At 38.8% G+C, this 23,216-nt stretch overlaps 1 protein-coding gene across 4 annotated transcripts in view; it reads left to right on the top strand.

The window, feature by feature from the left end:
* The window catches only part of STARD9 (StAR related lipid transfer domain containing 9), a 125,273-nt gene that overhangs the window by 56,406 nt on the left and 45,651 nt on the right, over window positions 1–23,216 (top strand). For all 4 annotated transcript variants that reach the window (XR_013450483.1, XM_078079476.1, XM_036084606.2 and 1 more), the window contains exons 5-10: window positions 1,061–1,093; window positions 1,183–1,244; window positions 2,819–2,931; window positions 15,467–15,536; window positions 16,939–17,011; window positions 22,184–22,251. Coding sequence is in view for 3 of the 4 variants with exons in the window: in XM_078079476.1 (XP_077935602.1) it covers window positions 1,061–1,093; window positions 1,183–1,244; window positions 2,819–2,931; window positions 15,467–15,536; window positions 16,939–17,011; window positions 22,184–22,251 (419 nt within the window). In the remaining variant the exon portion in view is untranslated. The remainder of the gene's footprint in view (window positions 1–1,060; window positions 1,094–1,182; window positions 1,245–2,818; window positions 2,932–15,466; window positions 15,537–16,938; window positions 17,012–22,183; window positions 22,252–23,216) is intronic.

Raw genomic sequence — 23,216 nt, 5'->3', positions numbered from 1 at the left:
TAAGATTTAATGGGCTCTCTTCTGTATTAAGAATGGGTTTCTCAGCCCTTTAATTGAAAGGTGAACTTTGATTAATTAGCCCCTCTTTATTAAACCCTAAAGAACCTTAGAATTATATAACTCCCTTTGACAAAGCTGACCTTGTCAGTCCTGAATTTCTCATATCATTTCCAAGTTCATCACTTGAAGCTTTTTAACACCTTTGGTGTGGACAAGCCCCAGACTGAATATGAAGTGTTGCTTAGGGCTGTGCAGAAATGGGGCTATGTGTGTTAGATCTGAGCTTTGGAAAGAAGCAGGAGAATCAGGTACTGGGATGGAGGTTTAAAAAGTGTGAAGGACTTATGAGAGCCTTACTTTGTCATGGAATATTGGAAGGGTCGAGGTCCTTAAGCATACCTCTTTGTTTTAGGTTTAGAAGTGTCTTGGTGAGTTGAACTGGTGTGGCAGGTGGCAAATAATGCTACACAGGAACATTCTCTGGGACACTTTTCCTCCTGAAAGATTATCCTTGCTACCTTGTGCTCAACTCATTGCTTACTATGTCCGTGTTTAGTGTGATTTTATATATTTGAAGTTAAAAGAAGAAAAGGCCCACTAAACCAGGGTATACAACCTTTAACCTATGTACAAGTTAGCAGTGGACCCAACATGAAAAAAGAAGCTACTTTTCCCTAAATGTTTATTTTAAACACCATGTATTCTAGTTCTTCTGTGTGTATAAGGATAGAAAGGTTCTGGGAGGGACCAGAGTGGTAAATAGGTTTATCCAAGAAGGATGTAACCTTTATTGTGTGAAAGCAGGTACCTGGGTTTGTTAGCTTCTCCTCTCTTCCTTCTTATGGTGATGATCTGCCTTTCAACTGGTACTTTCCTCCCATGAGTGTCTCCCAAGAGTCAGGCCAATAGTCTTTTATATACCACCATGGAAACTGCCTAAAGTGAAGAGACTAGCGCAGGGAGCCCATGTGTCCACCCCTTGCCAACCTTGGTTTCTGGGTGTTGGGGGAGAGTTTCACTGTGAATGAACAGTAATGTTTTTCTTTCTTCTGTTCTCCAGGCCTCTGTTGGGCTGACGCCACGGATATGTGAGGTATAGACTCTCTTTTGACTAGATCCTCTCAAAGTAGACCTTCTTTGTACACTCCCTTCAGTGAAACTCCAACCCTCTGGTTTGTGCAGGGTCTCTTCATCAGGGAGGAGGACTGTGCCCCACTGCCTTCCTCTCATAGGATAAAAGTAAGGTAAGAACCTTTCAGGCTCTGGGGCCTAAAATATTTCCATTTCCACCTCAAATTCTAGCATGTTCAGCTGTCCTCTCTGCTTCAAGAGTCATCCAGAGGACTGGAGAAAAGCCACAGCAGGAATATATTTTGCAGTATAGGGAGATGAGAAACATACTTAGATCTTCGGGTTGCAGGAAACTTAATTCCTGTTCCTAGGCTTAAGAAACAGGTGTTTCCTGTGGACCAGCTTGCCCTGTCTGGTTTCCTTTTCTTCACTTTCCTTACAGTTTAATACTAGCGTTTGGAATTTCTCTTCCAGCTCCGAGACAGTGCTGTCTACTCCGATGTGAAGTTTCAACCAGTCTGTAGCGAAAATGTTGGTGCAAGGTTACCAATTGCCCAATTACCCTTAATTTTCTGTATTCTATTTTTTTGGAGTTCAGTGTCCTTTTTAAAAAACATGAGATGTAATTCACATACCATAAAATTCATGCTTTTGAAGTATATAGTTCAGTGATATTTTTTTTTTTTATATTTACAAGGTTGTCCAATCATCCTTACTATATAATTCCAGAACATTTTCATCACCCCAAAAAGAATATATGCCCTTTTTAAAAATTAAATGATAGTAAACAGTATTTATACATTTTTTAAGTTTGCAAAGTAAAAATTTGTAGGCCTGTATGTGTGTGTGTATAAACATGTACATATATATTAAATGTTTTATTATCCATGAAATCTGGGAACCACTATCCTGAGAGACATCTGGGCTTCCTGTGTTCAAATCTGAGAAAGAAGGAGAAACAGTTTATAAGAGGAGTGTGCATAGAGTTCATCTGAGCTGGAGCCTTTTTTTTATGGCCGGTGGCTTCACAGGCAAACATCTGTGTTCTGATGAGGAAGACTTTTCTGTGAGAAGTTTGTTTTCTTATTTAACAAAATCTTTGCTGATTTTAATTAAGAATTGTAGCTATGTTATTATTTTAAAAAGGAATAAAATGCCAGCAGGTACCTATAAGATAGAGCATATCTTAAACAGAATCCCAGTGTATAAAGCAGGTAAAATGAGAACTCTCCTACTTAAATTAGGGGTAGGGACCAGAATCTCTCATTTAGCTTTCCTCATTGCTTAGCAGTGGCCCTCGAGATGCCTTCACAGAACAGTAAGAGCTCAAAGATCATGTTTGAAAATCACTTAAGAAACAAGCCTGTAAATTCTGTGGTCTGGTGGCCTGATAAAGGTATAGGCTGGGGACAGCATACCCCAAAACTGTGCTGAAATAGCCTCTTAAAGGCTAAATTTGAATCAGGACTGACACTGTAAACCTACAACTGTGAAGTGATGACAGCTGATGTGGCAACACAATTGTGCACACATAGAAAGAGACTCAAGGGGGAACCCTGACATGGTCAAGGTCTTAGAGTGTCAGAGGTAGAGCTAGATCAAGAATTAGGGCTTTCTGATTCTTGGCTTAGTGTTTTCCCCACTTTTTCCCAAATCTAACTATGTTGCCTTTTTTTAAAATGTAATTTTGAAAAGATGTCACCATTTTCCAAAATCTGATTATGTGCCTTGTTCTACGTGTCTCTAGTTTCCTGGAAATCTATAACGAACGAGTACGGGATCTGCTGAAGCAATCTGATCAAAAAAAGTCCTACACTCTGCGGGTCAGAGAGCATCCAGAGATGGGGCCCTATGTACAAGGTGAGCCACTGTGGTCCTGGAGGTCTGAGACCAAACTGAATTCTGGGAAGCTTTCCTAATGGTCACTGATTCATTCAACAAATGTATAGTGAAACTTGCTATGTGCCAAACTGTACTAGATGTTGGATAAGTAACAGTAAATAGAAAAGACAGTCCTGCCCTCACAGGCGGGCTTATAGTCTTATGGGGGTGAGGCAGAAAATAAACACTTAATTACAAGTTGTGATAAAGACTAACAAAAAAATAGATGTCATGATGGAAAAGAACAATGGGCCGTGTAGATAGTCCATCTGCATGGCATGGTCAGGAAATGCTTCTTTGAGGAGATTCAGGAGCCAATCATGTGAAGAATGGTGTAGCGAGGGGAAGAGTGATTCTCTTCCCCTAGGAGCCCTAAGAGAAGGGCTGGGTGGTTTCAAGGAGGCCAGTGTGTCTAAAGCATGGTGAATGAGGGGGAAAGGGGCATGGAATAAAGTGGGGTCTGTCGTGCCAGGTCCAGAGGGCCTGGACTGATTTTCAGGTCAGCTAATCTCCTTTTCAGGGTAGTTTCACTGGTGGCGATAGGGAGATGAGGAGATGTCACACGGCACGGGTCTGAGCTGCTTCCTTATTAAGTGCTGATATTTGGTGTTTGGTACCATCTGTCTTATTCTGTTAGACTAAGTCTTACTTTTTACCCTTTCAGGCCACTTATAAAAGGCAACTTTATGCTCCTGTTCCTCTCACAAAGAGACGGACATGAAAGACCAAGGGCTGGTCTCTTCTTTATCAGGGCATGGCTAATGGAGTGTGTCAGTCACTGATTCTGCTACCTGTGTCTTTTCCCAAATGTTCCATCATAAACAGCAGCCTGGAAACAAACAAACAAAAAATACCATTTGCTTTGCTGGGAGCCAGTGGAGTTTACTTCAGAAAACTCTGTGAATATACATTTCTGTGTAAAGCAGTATTTTGAGGGCAGACCAGGAGTTGATGCAGTAGTTTCAAAATTTCTTACCTTTGTATTTTATTTTATTTTAGTGTGTGTGTTTGTGTGGTAGGGGCAGTAACTAGAGGAGACCTCAGATGTAGTCCAAGTGTCCCCATTGCATAGAAGCTAAAATGAAGCTGCAAGAAGCTACAGTGTGTTCCCAAAGTCACACAGCTAGTTGGAGCAGGATTGGAACTGGGAACCTTGCCTAGGATAGGAAGAGATGAGTGGGACAGAATCCTGTACATCAAGGAGACCTGTGATCATAGATTCTTTGATTGGCATAGTACTTGAAACCTAGAGAAGGTGGGAACTTATGCAAGGTCGTTCAGCTTGAGTGATATACCCAAGGCCAGTGATAGGAACCGGACTGAAATCTCAGGGCTCTTTTGGACCTTCATGGAGCGAACCCTTTTTGGGAGAGAAGATGGTTGGTAGGAAATAATTCTACCCAGCAAAAGGTCTCTTAGGTCCTTTGGGTTACATGTTTTTGAAAGTTGGTCTGGACTTTCTCAAATCATGACAAATATAGGTCAACAGTCCTCGAATTTCTTAGTGAAGGAGCCTTGAACTCTAGTATAGAACCGTCCTTAGAAGCTAAGACCCTGAATAGTCACACTGAACTATTATTTCCATTACTACCTTCTGGTGGCATTGCAGCAAACTTTTTTTTTTTAGGATTTTATTTATGTATTTGAGAGAGAGAGCGTGCGCACATGCGAGCGGAGGGAGGGACAGAGGGAGAGGGAAAGAATCTCAAGCAGACTCCCTGCTGAGCGTGGAGTCTGACATGAGGCTCTAACTTACAACCCTGAGATCATGTCCTGAGCTGAAATCAAGAGTCAGATGCTTAACTGACTGAGCCACCCAGGCACCCCTACAGCAAACTTTTAGTTTTCTAAATGTTTGCTTTTTCATTCATTAATTTATATTATCTGCCTGCCTGCCTGTATCTTTGTGTATCTCTATCTTCAGGCTCATATATTCTGTGAATATGATTCCCAAGTGGAAAGTGGTTTCTGCTTTGAAACCAATTCTATGGGAATTTGTTGGGTACCTGCTAGATACCTATACTCTTCAGGTGTCCCAGGAAATAATGGAGATATAAGAACTTACAGTTCTAGTTCAGATTTGTGAGCTAGAACTTGATAGTTACCTAAATCAAAGGAAAGGAAGGGAGTAGCCTATTACTTTCCATTAAATAGTTTATTAATTAGATGACCGGTTGAAATCTGAAACATACACAGGCCTACCCAAAGCACACATAAGAGGCCAGTGATTACAGGGTCTTGGTGTCATTTAAGTGAAAACAAGATAGTACAGTGTTTTTGCCTTGGCCTTTATCTTAACATAAAAGGATAGGTGCAGAGCAGGAGGTGTTGGAGGTAGGTAACTGCATTGTCAAAAAAATTTTTTGGTATTTTCTGTGTATTCAATCTGCATAAAAATTCTTTTCTTTTTAATTATTTGTTTTCTTTTTAATTCTTAAACCTTTTTTCCCCTTGCCTTTCTGCACTTACTAGGACCTCTGTACCATATTAAATAAAAGTACTAGCAGTATTTAGTCTTGTTTTCCAGGGCAAAGCTTTAACATTATACCATTAAGTATGATGTTTGCAATAGCGTTTGTTTTTAACAAATATTCTTTATCACACACTTGTAAAAATGTCTGTAGCAAAGGATCAGGTGTTTTTTTTTTTTTTTTTAAGATTTATTTATTTGAGAGAGAGTGTGTGCATGTGTGCAAGTGGGGAAGGGGTAGAGGGAGAGAGAGAATCCTCAAGTACACTCCCCGCTGAGCGTGGAGCCTAATGTGGGACTTGATCCCAGGACCCTGAGATCATGACCTGAGCTGAAATGAAGAGCTGGCCGCTTAACTGACTGTGCCACCCAGGTGCCCTGCAAAGGACCAGGTTTTTGTTTTGTTTTTTTTAATTCCAGTCTATGGCAAACTAACACTTTGATAAAATAAAGATGAATTACTAGAAAAATGAAAAAGACATCCTAATTACAAACCCAAATTCTTTTTTTTTTTTTTTTTTTTTTTTTTTTTAAAGATTTTATTTATTTATTTGAGAGAGAGAGAATGAGAGAGAGCACATGAGAGAGGGGAGGGTCAGAGGGAGAAGCAGACTCCCTGCCGAGCAGGGAGCCCGATGCGGGACTCGATCCAGGGACTCCAGGATCATGACCTGAGCTGAAGGCAGTCGCTTAATCAACTGAGCCACCCAGGCGCCCAAACCCAAATTCTTTTTACAAGTTGAAAGGATATAAAATCACTCTGTCACATTGTTATAAAGGTTGCTAATACTCTCAATTTCTGTATCTATCTCATTATGTACCAATAATAGTTTGAGAACTGGCCTTAGTCTTTGGACCAGCTTTGAGAAACATTGCCATAGCAGATTAAGGGAATTCTCTTTTCCCCCTAGTTTTCTTTTTTTTAAAGATTTTATTTATTTATTTGAGAGAGAGAGAGAGAAAGAGAGAGCACAAGCAGAGGGAGGTGCAGAGGGAGAGGGAGAAGCAGGCTCCCCCCTGAGCAGAGAGCCCAACATGACCTGAGCCAAAGGCAGATGCTTAACCAGCTGAGCCACCTATGGGCCCCTTTCCCTAGTTTTCTAAGAGTTTTTGTTTTTTTAACACTGAAACAAATTAAACTTTTTAAAAAGTTGCAAGTACAATATAAAGAACTTTTTTCTTGAGCCATTTGAGAGTGAATTGCCAATCTAATGACCCATCTCGCCTGATTAATTTAGGGAATTTTCCCTCCATTCCTTCAAACAAGAATGTTCTCCTGTATACCTGTATAATTACAACACAACCACCCAAATCAGGAAATTAACTTTGGCGTGTTACCACCATCTAATTCTTAGAGCCCATTTAAGTTTCCCTAATTGTCCCAATAATTGCCCATTTGAGAATCATGTGTTGCATGTTGTTAGGGCAGCTCTCTGGTCTTCTTTGGTCTGTAAAGTTTCCTTGGTCTCTCTTTAACGTTCATGAAGTTGACAACCATCAAGTGATGTACGGTTTTGGTTTGTCCCATTACTCATGATTTTCAAGATGATATCTGCCAGCCTTCTTTGCTCTAAAATTGCTATTTTCCTTTTGTAATCTTCATCTTATTTTCAGTTTATTTGTCAGTATAGATTCATGCTTATCTATTTTATTCAATTAATTCTGTTACTGTGATTTTCTTTTATTTTGATGCTCAAATTATTCCAGATTTAGTCAGTGGAATCCCTTTCAAGTGCACTTCTGTGACATTTTGACAGATCACTGTTATTCTTTGAGCACGTCCTTCTTTTCTGGCACAGAGGTGTTCCAGGCTCATCTTCTACTTTCTTTGCCTCAGTCTTGGAATCAGCCATTTCTTTTTATTTTTATTTGTCATACCTGTTCCTTTTTACTGGAGAATAGTATTTAGAAGCTAAAGCTAAGGTGTAGGTGCTAGGCATGCCTGTTATTATTGATGTTGCCACTTGTAGTCCCTCTGAGTGGATAGAGCTAGGTAATCTGTGTTCACACCAATACCTCTAATTGCAGTCCAACACAGCAGAGTTCATTCTCAATTTCTCCCTTTTCCTATTTGTAATTATTTTATTTTTAAAAAGATTTATATATTTATTTGAGAGAGAGAGAGAGAACACCAGCGAAGGGAGGGGCAGAGGAAAAGGGAGAGAATCTTAGCAGACTCCCTTCTGAGCGCAGAGCCTGATGTGGATCCCACGACAGCGCCTGAGCAGAAACCAAGAGTAGGATGCCCAACTGACTGAGCCACCCAGGCACCCCTGTAATCCCTTTATTTAACAGGGGAAATACTTCTTTGATCTGCCCTCCTACATGTAATCAGTCTCTTGCCATTGCTCTCCTCTCTCTCATGTGGGTGCCTGCCTCGCCTGGCTGTGCTTCAACACCCTGTGCTGGGCCCTATTACCACAGTTCCAGTACTCTGTGTGGGGCTACCTGTCTCTTAGCTCCCCACTGTGCAGGTGCATTCTGTACCCCTCCTTTCAGGCTCTTCATCCTGATCTGCATCACTGCAGCCCCTCACCCTCATGGTAGCCTACCTTGCTCTGTTCACCTTGATAACTTTAGGAATAAATTGTGCAGGGAAGAGAAATAGAAGGAGTGCTAAAAATGTTTTAATAAAATTATTGTGTTTTGGGGTACCTGGGTGGCTTAGCCAGTTAAGCATCTGCCTTCAGCTCAGGTCATAAACTCAGGGTCTTGGGGCGCCTGGGTGGCTCAGTCGTTAAGCGTCTGCCTTCGGCTCAGGTCATGATTCCAGGGTCCTGGGATCGAGCCCCGCATCGGGCTCCCTGCTCGGCGGGAAGCCTGCTTCTCCCTCTCCCACTCCCCCTGCTTGTGTTCCCTCTCTCGCTGTCTCTCTCTCTGTCAAATAAATAAATAAAATCTTTAAAAAAAATAAATAAATAAACTCAGGGTCTTGGGATCAAGCCCTGCATCAGGCTCTGCTCAGTGGAAGTCTGCTTCTCCCTCTGTGCTCCCTCTCTCTCTCAAATAAATAAATAAAATCTTTTTTAAAAATTACTGTGTTTTTACAAATGCTTTTCTATAGCATATGACTTTTGTCCTTTATCCTGCTAATGTGGTTAATTATACTGGTTGATTTTTTTGTTGTTGTTTTTTGTTTTTTCTAAAGATGAGGAAATACTTAAAATTTTTTTTAATTTAAATTCAATTTAGTTAACATATAGTGTATTATTAGTTTCAGGGGCAGAATTTAGTGATTCATCAGTTGCATATAATACCCAGTGCTCATTACGTAAGTGCCCTCCTTAATGCCCATCACCATTTACCCCATTACCCCACCCACCTCCCCTCCAGCAACCCTCAGTTTGTTTCCTATAGTTAAGAGTCATTTATGATTTGTCTCCCTCTGTTTTATCTTATTTTTCCTTCCCTTCCCCTATGTTCATTTGTTTTGTTTCTTAAATTCCATATATTGTCTTGTTTCATTTCCCCCCCCCCTTCCCCTATGATCCTCTGCCTTGTTTCTCAAATTACTCATATCAGGGAGATCATACACTTGTCTTTCCCTGACTGACTTATTTCACTTAGCATAATACCCTCTAGTTCCATCCACGTCACTGCAAATGGCAAGATTTCATTCTTTTTGATGGCTGAGTAATCTTCCATTGTGTGTGTGTATACACACACTACATCTTCTTTATCCATATACGGATTGATTTTTGAAAGTTACAGCAATCTTGCATTCCTGGAATAGACCCAACTTAATTGTGATATGTTATCCTTTTTATACGTTGCTGGATTTGGATTTTTGATATTTTATTTGGGCTTATTGCATCTACATTCAAGAGTGAAATTAATTATCCTCCTTGTCCTGTTCCTTCTCTTCCTCCTCTACTTCTTCCTTTTCTCTTCTTCCTACTCTTCTGTTTCTCCCTCCTTAGGTTTAGGTACAAACATTGTGTTTGTTTCCTAAAATGAGCTGAGAGATACTCTTTTTCTATTTTCTGAAAGGTCTTTTGTAAGATTAGGATTATTTCCTCCTTAAATATTTGGTAGAATTTCCTTCCAAAGCTGTCTGGGTCTGGAGGATTTTTTTTTGTGAGAAGGTTTAAAATTATATATTTGATTTCTTTCAGGTACTCTATTTATTGCATCAATTTTGGTAGATTGTATTTTTCTTTTTTTCTTTTTTGAGAAAGAGAGAGCGAGAGAGATTGAGAGCCTGCATGGAGTGGGGGGTGGAGGGAGAGAGGGAGAGGGAGAGAAAATCCCAAGCAGGCTCCATGCCCAGCATAGAGCCAGATGGGGGGCTTGATCCTACAACCCTGAGATCATGATCCCAGTGGAAATCAAGAGTTGGGTGCTTAACCGACTGAGCTACCTAGGCATTCCAGTAGATTATATTTTTCTAAGAAAAATCTATTCCCTCTAAATTTTATAAATGCATTTGCATGAAGTATAATATCCTCTTACACTTTTTTTTAAAGATTTTTTAAAAAATGTATTTGTCGGGGAGAGAGCACATGCAGGGGGAGCGGCAGGCAGAGGGAGAAGCAGGCTCCCTGCTGAGCAAGGAGCCTGATGAAGGACTCAATCCCAGGACCCGGGAATCATGACCTGAGCTGAAGGCAGATGCTTAACTGACTGAGCCACCCCGGCATCCCATCCTCTTACACTTTATGTATAAGGGGTCATTTAAACGTAGGACTTCTTACAAGCACCTGGCTGGCTCAGTCACTAGAGCTTGTGACTCTTGGTCTCACGGTTGTGACTCTGGTGACTTCCCATTCAGTTTTCCCTCCCTTCCCCTATGATCCTCTGTACTGTTTCCTATATTCCACATATGAGTGAAACCATTTGATAATTGTCTTTCTCTGATTGACTTATTTCACTCAGCATAATACCCTCTAGTTCCATCCATGTCGATATCTTTTGGTTAGTATTTGCATTTTTATCTTTTTTATGTTTTCAACCTTTCTGTACATGTTTTATTTTTTTTAATTTTTTAATTTTTTAAATTTATTTTTTTAAAGATTTTATTTATTTGACAGAGAGAGACACAGCGAGAAAGAGAACACAAGCAGGGGGAGAGGGAGAGGGAGAAGCAGGCTTCCCGCCAAGCAGGGAGCCTGATGCGGGGCTCGATCCCAGGACCCTGGGACCATGACCTGAGCCGAAGGCAGACTCTTAACGACTGAGCCACCCAGGCGCCCCTCTGTACATGTTTTAGATGTATTTCCTACAAAATTATTTATTTGGCTTTTGCTTTGTTTTAGGTAGCATCATGATTTTGACCTTTTGAGTATGTGGGTCTGTTTATTTTTAATATAATTACTAATTTTATTTAGGTTTAAATCTATTACCATGTGTTTTTTCTTTACATTCTTTTATGTTCCTTTTGCTCTACTTTCATGTCTTTTGGGTTAATTTTTAAAATTCTGTATTTCTCCTCTGTTAGCTTACTATTTGTATGTTGTCTTACTATTTATTTTAGTAGTCCCTGTAAAGATTACAACATGGATCATTGAATTAAAGTTTAGTATTAGCTGGTACTTGTACTTCTTCCTAGACAATGAGAGAACCTTAGAAGACTTGAACTCCATTTATCCCTTCTTTATATGTCATTTTTGTGGCTCTACATTTTTTTTTTTAATGTCTTACCTTCTCTCTGGCATTTTCCCTCAGCCTTAAGAATAATCTTTAGTCTTTCCTCCAGTGTGGATCTGCTATTGACAAATTCTCTTCACTTTCAGTTGGTTGAAATTATCTTTATTTCTTCTTTATTCTTGAAGAGGATTTCATTGAGTATAGAATTTTAAGTTGGTAGTTATTTTCTTTCATCGTTTAAAATTTATTCCATTGTCTTCTGCCTTCCATTGTTTCTTTTGAGAAATAATCTCTCAGTAATTCCTTTAAGGTTTTTCTCTTTGCGGGGCACCTGGGTGACTCAGTTGGTTAAGTATCTGCCTTCAGCTCAGGTCATGATCCCAGGGTCCTGGGATTGAGCCCCGCATCGGGATCTCTGTTCATCGAGGAGCTTGCTTCTCCCTCTCCCTCGGTCTGCTGCTCCCCTTGCTTGTGCTCTTTCTCTGTCAAATAAATAAATAAAATCTTAAAAAAAAAAAAAAAAGATTTTTCTCTTTGTCTTTGGTTTTCACCAGTTTACTGTGAAGTACCTCGGTGTAGATTTTGAGGTGTGTGTGTGCGTGTACACATGTGCATGCATGCACATACTCACACATGCTGGGCTTCTCTTTTTTTTTTTTTAAAGATTTTATTTATTCATGAGAGAAAGAGAGAGAGGCAGAAGGGAAGCAGGCTCCCAAGGAGCAGGGAGCCCGATGCGGGACTCGATCCCAGAACGCTGGGGATCATGACCCGAGCCGAAGGCAGACGCCCAACCATCTGAGCCACCCAGGCACCCATGCTGGGCTTCTTGAATCTGTGGTTTAATGCCTCTTTATCAGTTGTGGACATTTTTTAACCATTATTTTTCTAGTAATTGCCTTTACTCCACTCTTTTCCTTTTGTAACTGTACTTACAGGTGTGTTAGAACTATTCCCTGTATGTGCTATGATTCTTACCCTCCCATCTCTGTTTTTTATATTTTGTCTTTCTGTGCTTTATTTTGGGTATATGATTCTGACCTATCTTTCTGTTCACTACTTTTTTTCAGCTGTGTCTAACCTATTAACCTTAGATATTGAATACTTAGTTTCACTTTAGTACTTTTTATTTTCCAGATCTCCGTATGATCCTTTCATTATAGCTTCCAATTTTCGCTGAAAATTTATAATCTTGTTTTTCAGTTCCTTGAAAATGATAAGCAGAGTTACTTTAAAGTTACTGTAACCCCAATATCTGAATCTTTCTTGCATCTCTATTGCCTATTATTTTTACTGGTTTTCATTTATTTATTGCCAGGTATACTTGGATTTTGGTTTGTTATAATTTTGTTACAGATGGCATTTCCTAAACTGTTTATAGAAATAATTGGAGGTCTAGGACAGTAGTATCTTCCTATACAGACAACCTATCTTTATTTATGCCAGGTTTCTGCATTCGCTAGTGATCCAGAATTACCTCAGTCCAATTTAAGGTTTGAGAATATTCAAAGCTGAGCTGCAGTCCCTTCAAAGACTGTCCCCCCCCCCCACTTTTTTTGAGCGGTGGGGGAGGCGCAAAGGGAGAGGGAGAGGGAAAATCTTAAGCAAGGGCTTAAGCCCCTTAAGCCCTGATGTGGGGCTCAATCTCACAACCTTGAGATCACGACCTAAGTGGAAATCAAGAGTCGGACGCTTAACCAGCTGAGCCTCCCAGGTGCCCCAAAGGCTGTTTACTTATAACTCAGCCTTATTCCTGTGTTTTAGCCCTTTGGGTTTCCAATTCAAGTAGGGTTCTACAGGGCAACTCTGAGTAGGCTCTGGACTTCAGTCTGTATCTTCCTAGACCTGTGAGGTTGTCAAGAGAACTGCTGTGAGTCACTTGCCCTCAAGATTTGGCAGATGACTTCAGAGGAAAAGTGTCCTCAAATGCTGGCTTCATTTCTCTAGACTTCCATCTTCCCCCAATATATGGCCTGGACAATTTTTGCTATCTGGTTATCCCTCTGTGCCTTAAAGCTTATGTCTTCAATATTTTGTCCAGATTTTTCTAATAGTCTTTACTGGAAGGATTGGTTTGTGTTATCTCATTTGCCATTACCAAAAGCAGAAAATCTCCGTTCTTGCTTAAATTTTTAAAACTCTTTGGGGCACCTGAGTGGTTCATTTGGTTCAGCGTCCAACTCTTGGTTTTGGCTCAGGGTCGTGAGATTGGGCCGCATGTTGGGCTCCATGCTCAGCAGGTAGTCTGTTTGGGGGTTCTCTCCCTTTGCCCCTCCCCCCTGCTCGTATGCTCTCTCTCTAAAATAAATAAATCTTAAAAAAAAAATTAAAACTCTTGGGTGCCTTGGTGGTTCAGTTGGTTAAGCGACTGCCTTTAGCTCGGGTCATGCCCAGGGTCCTGGGATCGAGTCCCACATCAGGCTCCCTGCTCAGCGGGGAGCCTGCTTCTTTCTCTCCCTCTGCCTGCCGCTCCCCCTGCTTGTGCTCTCTCTCTCTGTCAAATAAATAAAAATCTTTAAAAAAAATTTGAAACTCTTTTTATTATAGAGAATTTTGAACATACGCAAAAATAGGCTAATATAATGAACCCCCATGTACCCATTACACACTTAAAATAATCATTAACCCTTGGCCATTTCTGCTGTATCTATATTCCTGTTCACTTTCCTTCATCCTATGTTGTTTTGAGGCAAATTACAGGTGTCACATCAGTTCATCATTTTAGTACATAGCCCTAAAAGATAAGGAATGATTTTTAAAAAACATAACCACAAAATTATTATAACATCTAAATAATAATAATTTTATTTATTTATTATTTATTTCATTTTCAATTTTATTTATTTTTATTTTTTATTTTATTTAAATTCATTTCATTAACATAGTGTGTCATTAGTTTCTGGTGTAGAATTTATTTTTTAAATTTTATTTTATATCCAGTATAGTTAATATACAGTGTTATAATAGTTTCAGGTGTATAATATAGTGATTCAACAATTCTATACATTACTCAGCGTTCATCATCTTAAGAAATTTTTTATCCCCATTACCTATTTCATCCATTCCCCCACCTTTGTCCCCTCCAGTAACCAACAGTTTGTTCTCTAAATAGCTAAGAGTGTTTTTTTGGTTTCTTTTTTTGCTTTGTTCATTTGTCTTTTTTCTTAAATTCCACACATGAGTGAAATCATATGGTATTTTTCTTTCTCTGACTTATTTCACTTAGCGTTATACTCTCTAGTCCCATCCATGTTGTTGCAAATGGCAAGATTTCATTCTTATCTATGGCTGAGTAATATTCACTTGTATATATATATACCACAGTTTCTTTATCTGTTCATCTATTGATGGACACTGGGCTGCTTCCATATTTTGGCTATTGTGAATAATGTTGCTATAAACATAGGGATGCATATATCTTTTCAAATTAGAGTTTTCATATTCTTTGGGTGAGTAGTGGAATTACTGGACCATATGGTAGTTCTGTTTTTAATTTTTTAAGGAATCTCCATACTGTTTTCCACAGTGTCTGCACCAGTTTGCATTCCCACTAATAGTGCACGAGGGCTCCCTTTTCACTACATTCTCACCAACGTTTGTTGTTTCTTGTGTTTTTGATTTTAGCCATTCTGACTGTTGTGAGGTGATAACTCATTGTGGTTTTAACAATAATTTCTTAATATAAAGAAATCCAGTCAGTGTTGAAATTGCTTTGTTAATTTCTAGCGTAATTATATTTACCGATGAGCCGCCAAAGTTAGTTTGTCCCTATATCTCTGATTCAGTTGTGAAGGCACTTTTTCACTTGGTCAGTAACCACCCACAAAAACTTAACTTTCATGTCTTTAAGCTCCTCTTCACCTATATGAAGCTTGCCCATTCTTCAGTGACTAAATTCAAGTCTCCTTCCTCCATGGAGCCTGCCCTGGCCACTCCTCTGATCACCTTAGCATTTATTATCTCTTCTATTCCTGTGGCATTTGGCCATAATTTATGTTGTATAGTATAACTTCTTATGATTGTAAACTGCGTTTAGGGTAGGGACATGTGTGCTGTATGTTTTGCATGCCAGATTGTGGGGCACATAGCATCTGTTTACCTCAGCAGTTTTGTGAGGGCCAAATGAGGTAATCTAAGAACTTTTCTTATACCCTATATAGCTAAATTGTAAGGAATTACCGTTGTTTTTGTTGTTGTTAGCATAACCACTAAATGAATTCTGGACTACATTCTCTGTGAGGGCAGAGACCTGTGTTTCCAGAGCCTATCATAATGCCTGACAGTAGGCTTCCCATACAGATATGTTGATTTAATTTATTATCTTAAGGAATTTAGTCAAGTTCTCTCATTCTTTTCTATCAAATGATATAAAATAGGATAAAGTTAATGACCTAGAGGAAGAAGTTAAACTTTACCAAAAATTTTATTTTCTTTTTTCCTCCCTCACAAATCTGATAGGTTTATCTCAACATGTAGTTACCAACTATAAGCAAGTAATTCAACTCTTGGAGGAGGGAATAGCAAACAGGTAACAGGTTTATTTGTTGCTGTCCTTTCATGAAGTCTCATTCATCTTTCCTGTGTGCTCATTCCCCTTTGGAGTATATGATTGTACCTCTCTCTGCAGCTTCCCCACATTCACAATCAGGAGGCCTTTTTCAGAACAGTAATGTACCCAGGGTAAGGGGCAGTGGCTGAGATTTTGTGCATTTCTCAGTAGTGAAGCTGGAGTTTGTTCTGCATATAATAATACCAGGCAGTAAGCTCAGAGTTACTCTGTGCTTTGTCTCATAATAGATAACTTTTTGACTGAAGAAAAGATTCTTGCCTGCATTGTCCTCTCTGTAGGCTTGATAAAAATAAGATCCAATATGGTTTAAAGTGTTTCAGAAAACAGTTTTTCTTCTAGTTTTGCATACTTGTAAAGGCTACCCAAAAAAGACTGTTTTGAATCTGCTATGAATAAGCACTGTAGACTTTCCTATAAGCTATTGTAAATTGTGATAATATTCCATGTTGTTAGTTACTAGGAAATACCCAGACTGTTTTAGTAGATGCCTGAAAGAATAGCCTTTTTTACCTGGAAAAAATGTTGGGATATAGTCTTCTTTTTACCCTATTAGTAGCAAGTCCAAGTTAATTGACCATAAAGGAAGAACTTTAAATTTAACATTCTACTCTTTGGGTTTCATGGAACTATCCTGGAGGCACTTGCCTCTGATCTTCAGATACCCTGGGTTCCTTGATCTTTAAGCGTCAGGCTTCACTTTTTCTATCCTTGAGTCATGAGACCTGCCTTTGGAGTTTGACTCTTCTTCAATTCTCCAGCTCCTCTGAGAACAGAAGTCAATGACATGACCTAAACTGAATAATGATTGACTTAGATTTAGATGAAGGGAAGGCTCTTCTTACTTTAAGGATTAATATTGCAATGAATTTCTAAAGATGACCTGGCTTAAGTATGACATTGACACAATTCAAGATCTCATTTCAAATCCCTTTCTGACACTGTAAGATTAATATTTAGTGTTTAATCACATTTTACTTTCTCTGTTTTTGACGCTTCTCCAGCAAGCTCTCTACCTCCATTTGTCCTACTTAAATGGGTCTGTTTTAGGGGTATTCTTCCAGGTTGATGACACTCTAGTATTCCCCTTTTCAACTCTGATTTTTGCTTCTATTGCTTAAAAAATGTTTTAATGTGGTTTAATATGAAGCTACACTGCCTTTTATTCTCAGATATCAGTACCTAGAATGCTGCTTCTGCCATCTTTGGACCGCTCTCCTAACTAAACTGGTCTAAATATGGATGTTCTATGATTCTCACCTTTGAACCTTGGCACTAACATTTCTTGTGTTCCCCATGGATTCTTAAGGATCCACCATGCATAAACAATACTTATCCTAATTGTTTTCCTTTATGTACACAGAATCACAGCAGCTACTCATGTTCATGAGGCCAGCAGCAGATCCCATGTCATCTTCACTATCTACTATACACAGGTTGGTTACCCCTTTATTTGCTTAGATTTCTTCCTTTCCTAGTCCCTTTTGACTGCTTTCTTGTATTCTTATTTCTTTTCCGTTCTTCCTACCTTTCCATTTATAGGTCCTCTACTATGACCTAATGTTATAAAGAGGACCTACATTACAATCTACTAAGCTCTACACCAGAAAGGGTAGAGGCAGTTTCATAAAGAGTAATCAAAATATCTTCAACTTATATTTTATTTTTAACATTTCAAAGTACTTTTATATCTATGTGATCAGTATGAGCATTAAAACAAGAAGTAAGATTGAAATGAAAATAAGCATTAAAATGAAAAAATAGATTTACTTCTATTATGATTTACTCCTATTAAAAAGTAGAAGATTTACTTCAGTTAGGAGTGAGTAGATCAGCAAATCCTATCCCCCAAAAGCAACTATAAACCTGGACAAAACTGTCAAAACAACCATTTCTCTGCTCTAAAAATAGGCCAGAGTCATATAATAAACCGAGACATTTATTCAAGAAAACTACTGAATTACAGGTAAGAATGGTGCAAATCTGTGGTATATTACCTTGGGCTGTTCCCATCCCTACCTGTCTCTGTAAGTGAGGTGGTTCATCAGGGAATGGAAGGCAGTCAAAACCAGCTACTTTGTTGCTACCATTGCTGGAAGAGTTCACTTGATTTGGGCCATTGTCAGAATGGTGCTCTTGGTTTGGAGATCCATTAGCCTGAGATTATGGGTCTGTTTCAGGCAAGAAATGAACTGGCAGATTGTCTGGGGATTTAATAGGGAGTTCTGGAAAATGATGCAGCCATAGTGGGCTTAATAAGATCTTCACATATCCTGTATTGAGCAGAACTTAAACCTAAAACTGAACTTTTAATGCATTCCCCAGTCCACACATTGATCCATCAACAAAGAATAGAGATCTTATTGGCTCAAGGTGTTTGATTATAGCTTCTGACCAGTGTTTTGCTGAACACTCACCTATGCAGACAGAGGGTGGCCCCCAAAAGGCCAAGCTTAGAATTAAAAACAACTGAAGGAAAAAACTGAATGGAGACCTCTTTGGCTACATATTGCTGGGGAGGCAGATTTTAGAGATCTTTAGCCCAGGCAAGTTACCAGAGAAACTAAACAACAACCATTACCACCCTCAAGATGGAAAAATTCAGAATTCAGAGTTGTTACAATATGTTATCTAAAATGTCTAGTATTCAAACAAAAATTATTAGACATGCAAAAGGAGATTAAAAAAGTACAACCCATGGTCGTGGGGAAGGGGGGAAACAAACTGATTCTAAGTGCTCCAGATGTTTGATTTAGCATTCAAAGACTTCAAAGAAACTAATATAAATATGTTCAAGGAGCTGAAGGAAACCATGTTTAATGAATTAAAGGAAAACATGCCAGTAACTCTAGGGAATTTCAATAAAATCATAGAAATTGTTATATAAAATGGGGGCCCTGGAATTGAAGTGTACAATAGCTGAAACAAAAAAGTAGTGGGACTCAAGCACATATGAGAATGGCAGAAGAACTAGCGAACTTGAATATAGACAATTAGAAATCATCCAGTTGGGGGATGCCTGGGTGGCTCAGTCAGTTAAGTGGCTGCCTTCGGCTCAGGTCATGATCCCAGGGTCCTGGGATTGAGTCCCGCATCAGGCTCCTTGCTCGGCAGGGAGTCTGCTTCTCCCTCTGCCTGCTCTGCTTGCCACTCCCCCTGCTTGTGCTCTCTCTCCCTCTCTCTAACAAATAAATAAATGAATAAAATCTTTAAAAATAAATAAACAGTCCAATTTGAAGAAGAGAGAGTAAAAAGATTAAAGAAAAATGTACAGGGCCTCACAGACCTATTGGACCACAGCAAATGTGTTAACATAAGTGTAATGGGGATCCCAGAAAGAGAAGAGAAAATAGGCATAAGAAAAATTTGAAAAATAGTGGCCAAAAAATTCCAAGTTGTTGAAAATCATTAGTGTCAGATACAAATATTTTAAGAACTCCAAGTAAAATAAACATAAAAAGATCCATACCTAGACACATCATAGATTGTTGAAAGACAAAAAGAAAATCTTGAATACAGTTAGAGAAAACTGACTCACGATGTACAAGAAAACAATTACATGATTAATGGTCGACTTATTTTTTTTTTAAGATTTTATTTATTTATTTATTTGAGAGAGAGAGAGAGAGTGAGAAACAGCATGAGAGGGGAGAGGGTCAGAGGGAGAAGCAGGATCCCTGCTGAGCGGGAGCCCGATGTGGGACTCGATCCCAGGACTCCGCCCGAACTGAAGGCGGCGCTTAATGAATTGAGCCACCCAGGTGCCCCTAATGGTCAACTTCTTATCAGAAATGTTGGACCCCAGAAGACAGAGTGCTGAAAGAAAATAAAACTGTCAACCAAGAATTCTATATGCAGCAAAACTAACTTTACCAAATGAAGATGAAATAAGAACATTCCTAGATAAAAAAAAACACACACACAAAAAAACCCCAGAATTAATTGCTAGTAGGCCTACCTTACAAGAAAACCAAATGAAATCTTTCAGGCTGAGAGAAAGCAGTATCAGTAACTTAAGTCTACAGGAAGGAATGAAAAGTTCTGAGAATAGGAAATATGTGGGTTAATATAAAAAGCTACATAAATATATTCTTATTTTTTCTTCCAATGTTATTAAAAAATAAGATTGTGTAAAAGAATAATTATAATGCTGTATTACGTATATCACATATATATACATTGTCATACATAGGACACTAATAGCACAAAGGAGTGAAGAGGAAAAGAAGATATATTGGAGTAAAGTTTCTATATTTATAGGAATTAAGTTAGTATTATTTTGAGGTTGATTCATGATAAGTTGTGATGCATATAAGGAGTGAAGAGGAAAAGAAGATACATTGGAGTAAAGTTTCTATATTTATAGGAATTAAGTTAGTATTATTTTGAGGTTGATTCATGATAAGTTGTGATGCATATTGTAATCTGTAGAGCAACCACTAAGAAAGTAGCTCAAAATTATAATTCAAAAATTAGAAATTAAAATGGCACAGTAAAAAATAATTATTTAACACAGAATAGGCAGTGAAGGAAGAGCAGAGATGCAAAAAATACATGAGACATATGGAAAATAAATAGAAAAAGAATAGGTACAATTCTGAATACGTCAATAATTACATTAAGTTGAATGGATAGTTAAAAGCAAAACTCAACTATATGCTGTCTCTAAGAAACAGCCCTTAGATTCAAAGATACAAGTATGTTGAAAGTAAAGGGGTAGGAAAATATACACCATGTAGGAGCGCCTGGGTGGTTGAGTTGATTAAGTGTCTGCCTTTGGACCAGGTCATGATCCCAGGGGCCTGGGATGGAGCCCTGCATCAGGCTCCTTGCTCAGCGGGGAGCCTGCTTCTCTCTCTCCCTCTGTCTACCACTCTGTCTACTTGTGCTCTCTCTCTCTCTGTCAAATAAATAAATAAGATCTTAAAAAAGAAAGAAAAATATACACCATGTAAATAGTAACCATAAGAGTTATAGTATTATGTTAGTGTCAGGCAAAAAAATAAATTTTAAGACACCTATGTACTATAGACAAAGAGGGACATTTCATAATGATAAAGGGTCTGTACATCAAAAAGATGTAACAAATATAAATGTATGTGGATTTACCGTGTGCAAGTCCTGCTCATATGTTTAATGAAGTAAGGACCCAGGGCTTACTGATTGACTTAGCAGACTTTGAGAGCCCATCTGGTTCAGAGCACATTCAAATACAGATTTCCTGAGTGATTTGGCTAAAAATCCAGAATATCACCTTGTTTAGGAGGGCGTCTAAGGGGAAAGAAACCACTCTGTTCCAAATAACAAGCTTTATTTATTTATTTTTTCCAAATGCAATATAGGGGCTTAATTTGGATCACAATTTGAACAAACCAAAAGAAAAAAAAAAGACATCTGTGTACTGGGTATTAGCTAATAGTAAGGAGTTGTTACTCTGTTAAATTATGGGGGTTATGCTTTTTTTTAAATTTTTTAAATTTTTATATATATACATATTTTTTAAAGATTTTATTTATTTATCTGACAGAGAGAGACACAGCGAGAGAGGGAACACAAGCAGGGGGAGTGGGAGAGGGAGAAGTAGGCCTACCGCGGAGCAGGGAGCCCGATGCGGGGCCTGATCCCAGGACTCCAGGATCACGACCCGAGCCGAAGGCAGACGCTTAACGACTGAGCCACCCAGGCGCCCCTAATTTTTATATTTTTTAATTTATTTTTTATTAACATAATGTATTATTTGTTTCAGGGGTACAGGTCTGTGATTCATCAGTCTTACACAATTCACAGTGCTCACCATAGCACATACCCTCCCCAGTGTCCATCACCCAGCCCTCCCACCCCCTCCACTCCAGCAACCCTCAGTTTGTTTCCTGAGATTAAGAGTCTCTTATGGTTTGTCTCCCCCTCCGGTTTCGTCTTGTTTCATTTTTCCCTGCCTTCCCCTATGATCCTCTGTCTTGTTTCTCAAATTCCTCACATCAGTGAAATCATATGATACATGTCTTTCTCTGATTGACTTATTTCTCTTAGCATAATACCCTCTCGTTCCATCCACGTCGTTGCAAATGGCAAGATTGCATTTTTTTGATGGCTGCATATTATTCCATTGTGTGTGTGTGTATATATATATATATACACACACACACCCCACGTTTTCTTTATCCATTCATCTGTTGATGGACATCTAGGCTCTTTCCATAGTTTGGCTATTGTGAACATTGCTGCTATAAACATTGGGGTACAGGTGCCCCTTCGGATCACTACATTTGTATCTTTGGGGTAAATACCCAGTAGTGCAATTTTCACCTTTTTGAGGAACCTCCATACTGTTTTCCAGAGTGGCTGCACCAGCTTGCATTTCCACCAGCAGTGTAGGAGGGTTCCCCTTTGTCCGCATCCTCACCACCATCTGTCAGTTTCCTGACTTGTTAATTTTAGCCATTCTGACTGGTGTGAGGTGATATCTCATTGAGGTTTTGATTTGGATTTCCCTGATGCCGAGTGATGTTGAGCACTTTTTCATGTGTCTGTTGGCCATTTGGATGTCTTCTTTGCAGAAATGTCTGTTCATGTCACATGACAAGCTTTAAATGTGTTTTCTCCCTTAGGCAATCCTGGAGAACAACCTCCGCTCTGAAATTGCTAGCAAGATCAACCTTGTGGACCTAGCAGGCAGGTAATTAGGATTTCAAAGCCAAGGGGAATTAATCCCTTGACAATGACCTTGCTCTTGTGCATTTTACAGGGAATAAACTTGTTCTATCTTTTTTCACATTTCAATCATCCTGAGAAAATTACAAAAAAAAACCCCAAATTTTTGAATGCTAAGTTAAGAAATTATAGTTTTCCAGGAGCTAAAAAAAATCTTCTATGTCAAGGGTTCTAAATCTTAGCTGCCTATTAAAATCACCTGGGCCTATAAAAATTCGCAGTGCCTTGGTTTCACCTCTGATCAAATAAACCTCGTTATTAGTGAGGTCAGGGGCAGTGCAGGCTTCAGTAATTTTTTGAAGCTGCCCAGGTGATTCCAGTGTATAGCCAAGATCAAAAAACACTGCTCTAAGTGGAAGTAGCTGAGTTAGTATACTTTTTTTTCTCTGTCTTAATATTAATTGTATGCAGCCCTATGTGTTACTGGAAAAAAAAATCTTTTAAAAATACTGCGGCAATGAGAAGATATGACCTTCGAAGTATTAGAAGAAAGCATGAATTGTAGTCACATGTATATCCAGAAAGAAGAAAGTCTTGGGGATAATGTCACAAAAAAAAGTGTGAGATGAGATAAAGCAAATTTTCTTATTTTAAAACTGCTAAATTATTAATATGGTACATCATTCCATTAAAAATGAAGTGTTGTCTCTGTCAGCTGCAACTCTGGCATTTTGGGGGGAAAAATGAAGTGCTGTCTGGAAGAAACTCTATCAGGCACCTGGAAGTATGACTTTTTACTATTTCCCATTGACAGTTGACAAATAATGATAAAGCCATTAATAGATGAAATTAAAACAAAGATTGGGCATATTGATGCTAATATCATTACTGTAAATGAGCATTACAGTTAGCTAAAAGTGCTCTCGCAGCCAAAATAAAGAAAATATAATGAATTATTTGATTGCTATTGCCCAAGAAGTGGAGGAATGC

This window comes from Halichoerus grypus, chromosome 8 (genome assembly GCF_964656455.1).
Source record: "Halichoerus grypus chromosome 8, mHalGry1.hap1.1, whole genome shotgun sequence".
NCBI lineage: Eukaryota > Metazoa > Chordata > Mammalia > Carnivora > Phocidae > Halichoerus > Halichoerus grypus.
This window is presented reverse-complemented; position numbering and strand designations above follow the sequence as displayed.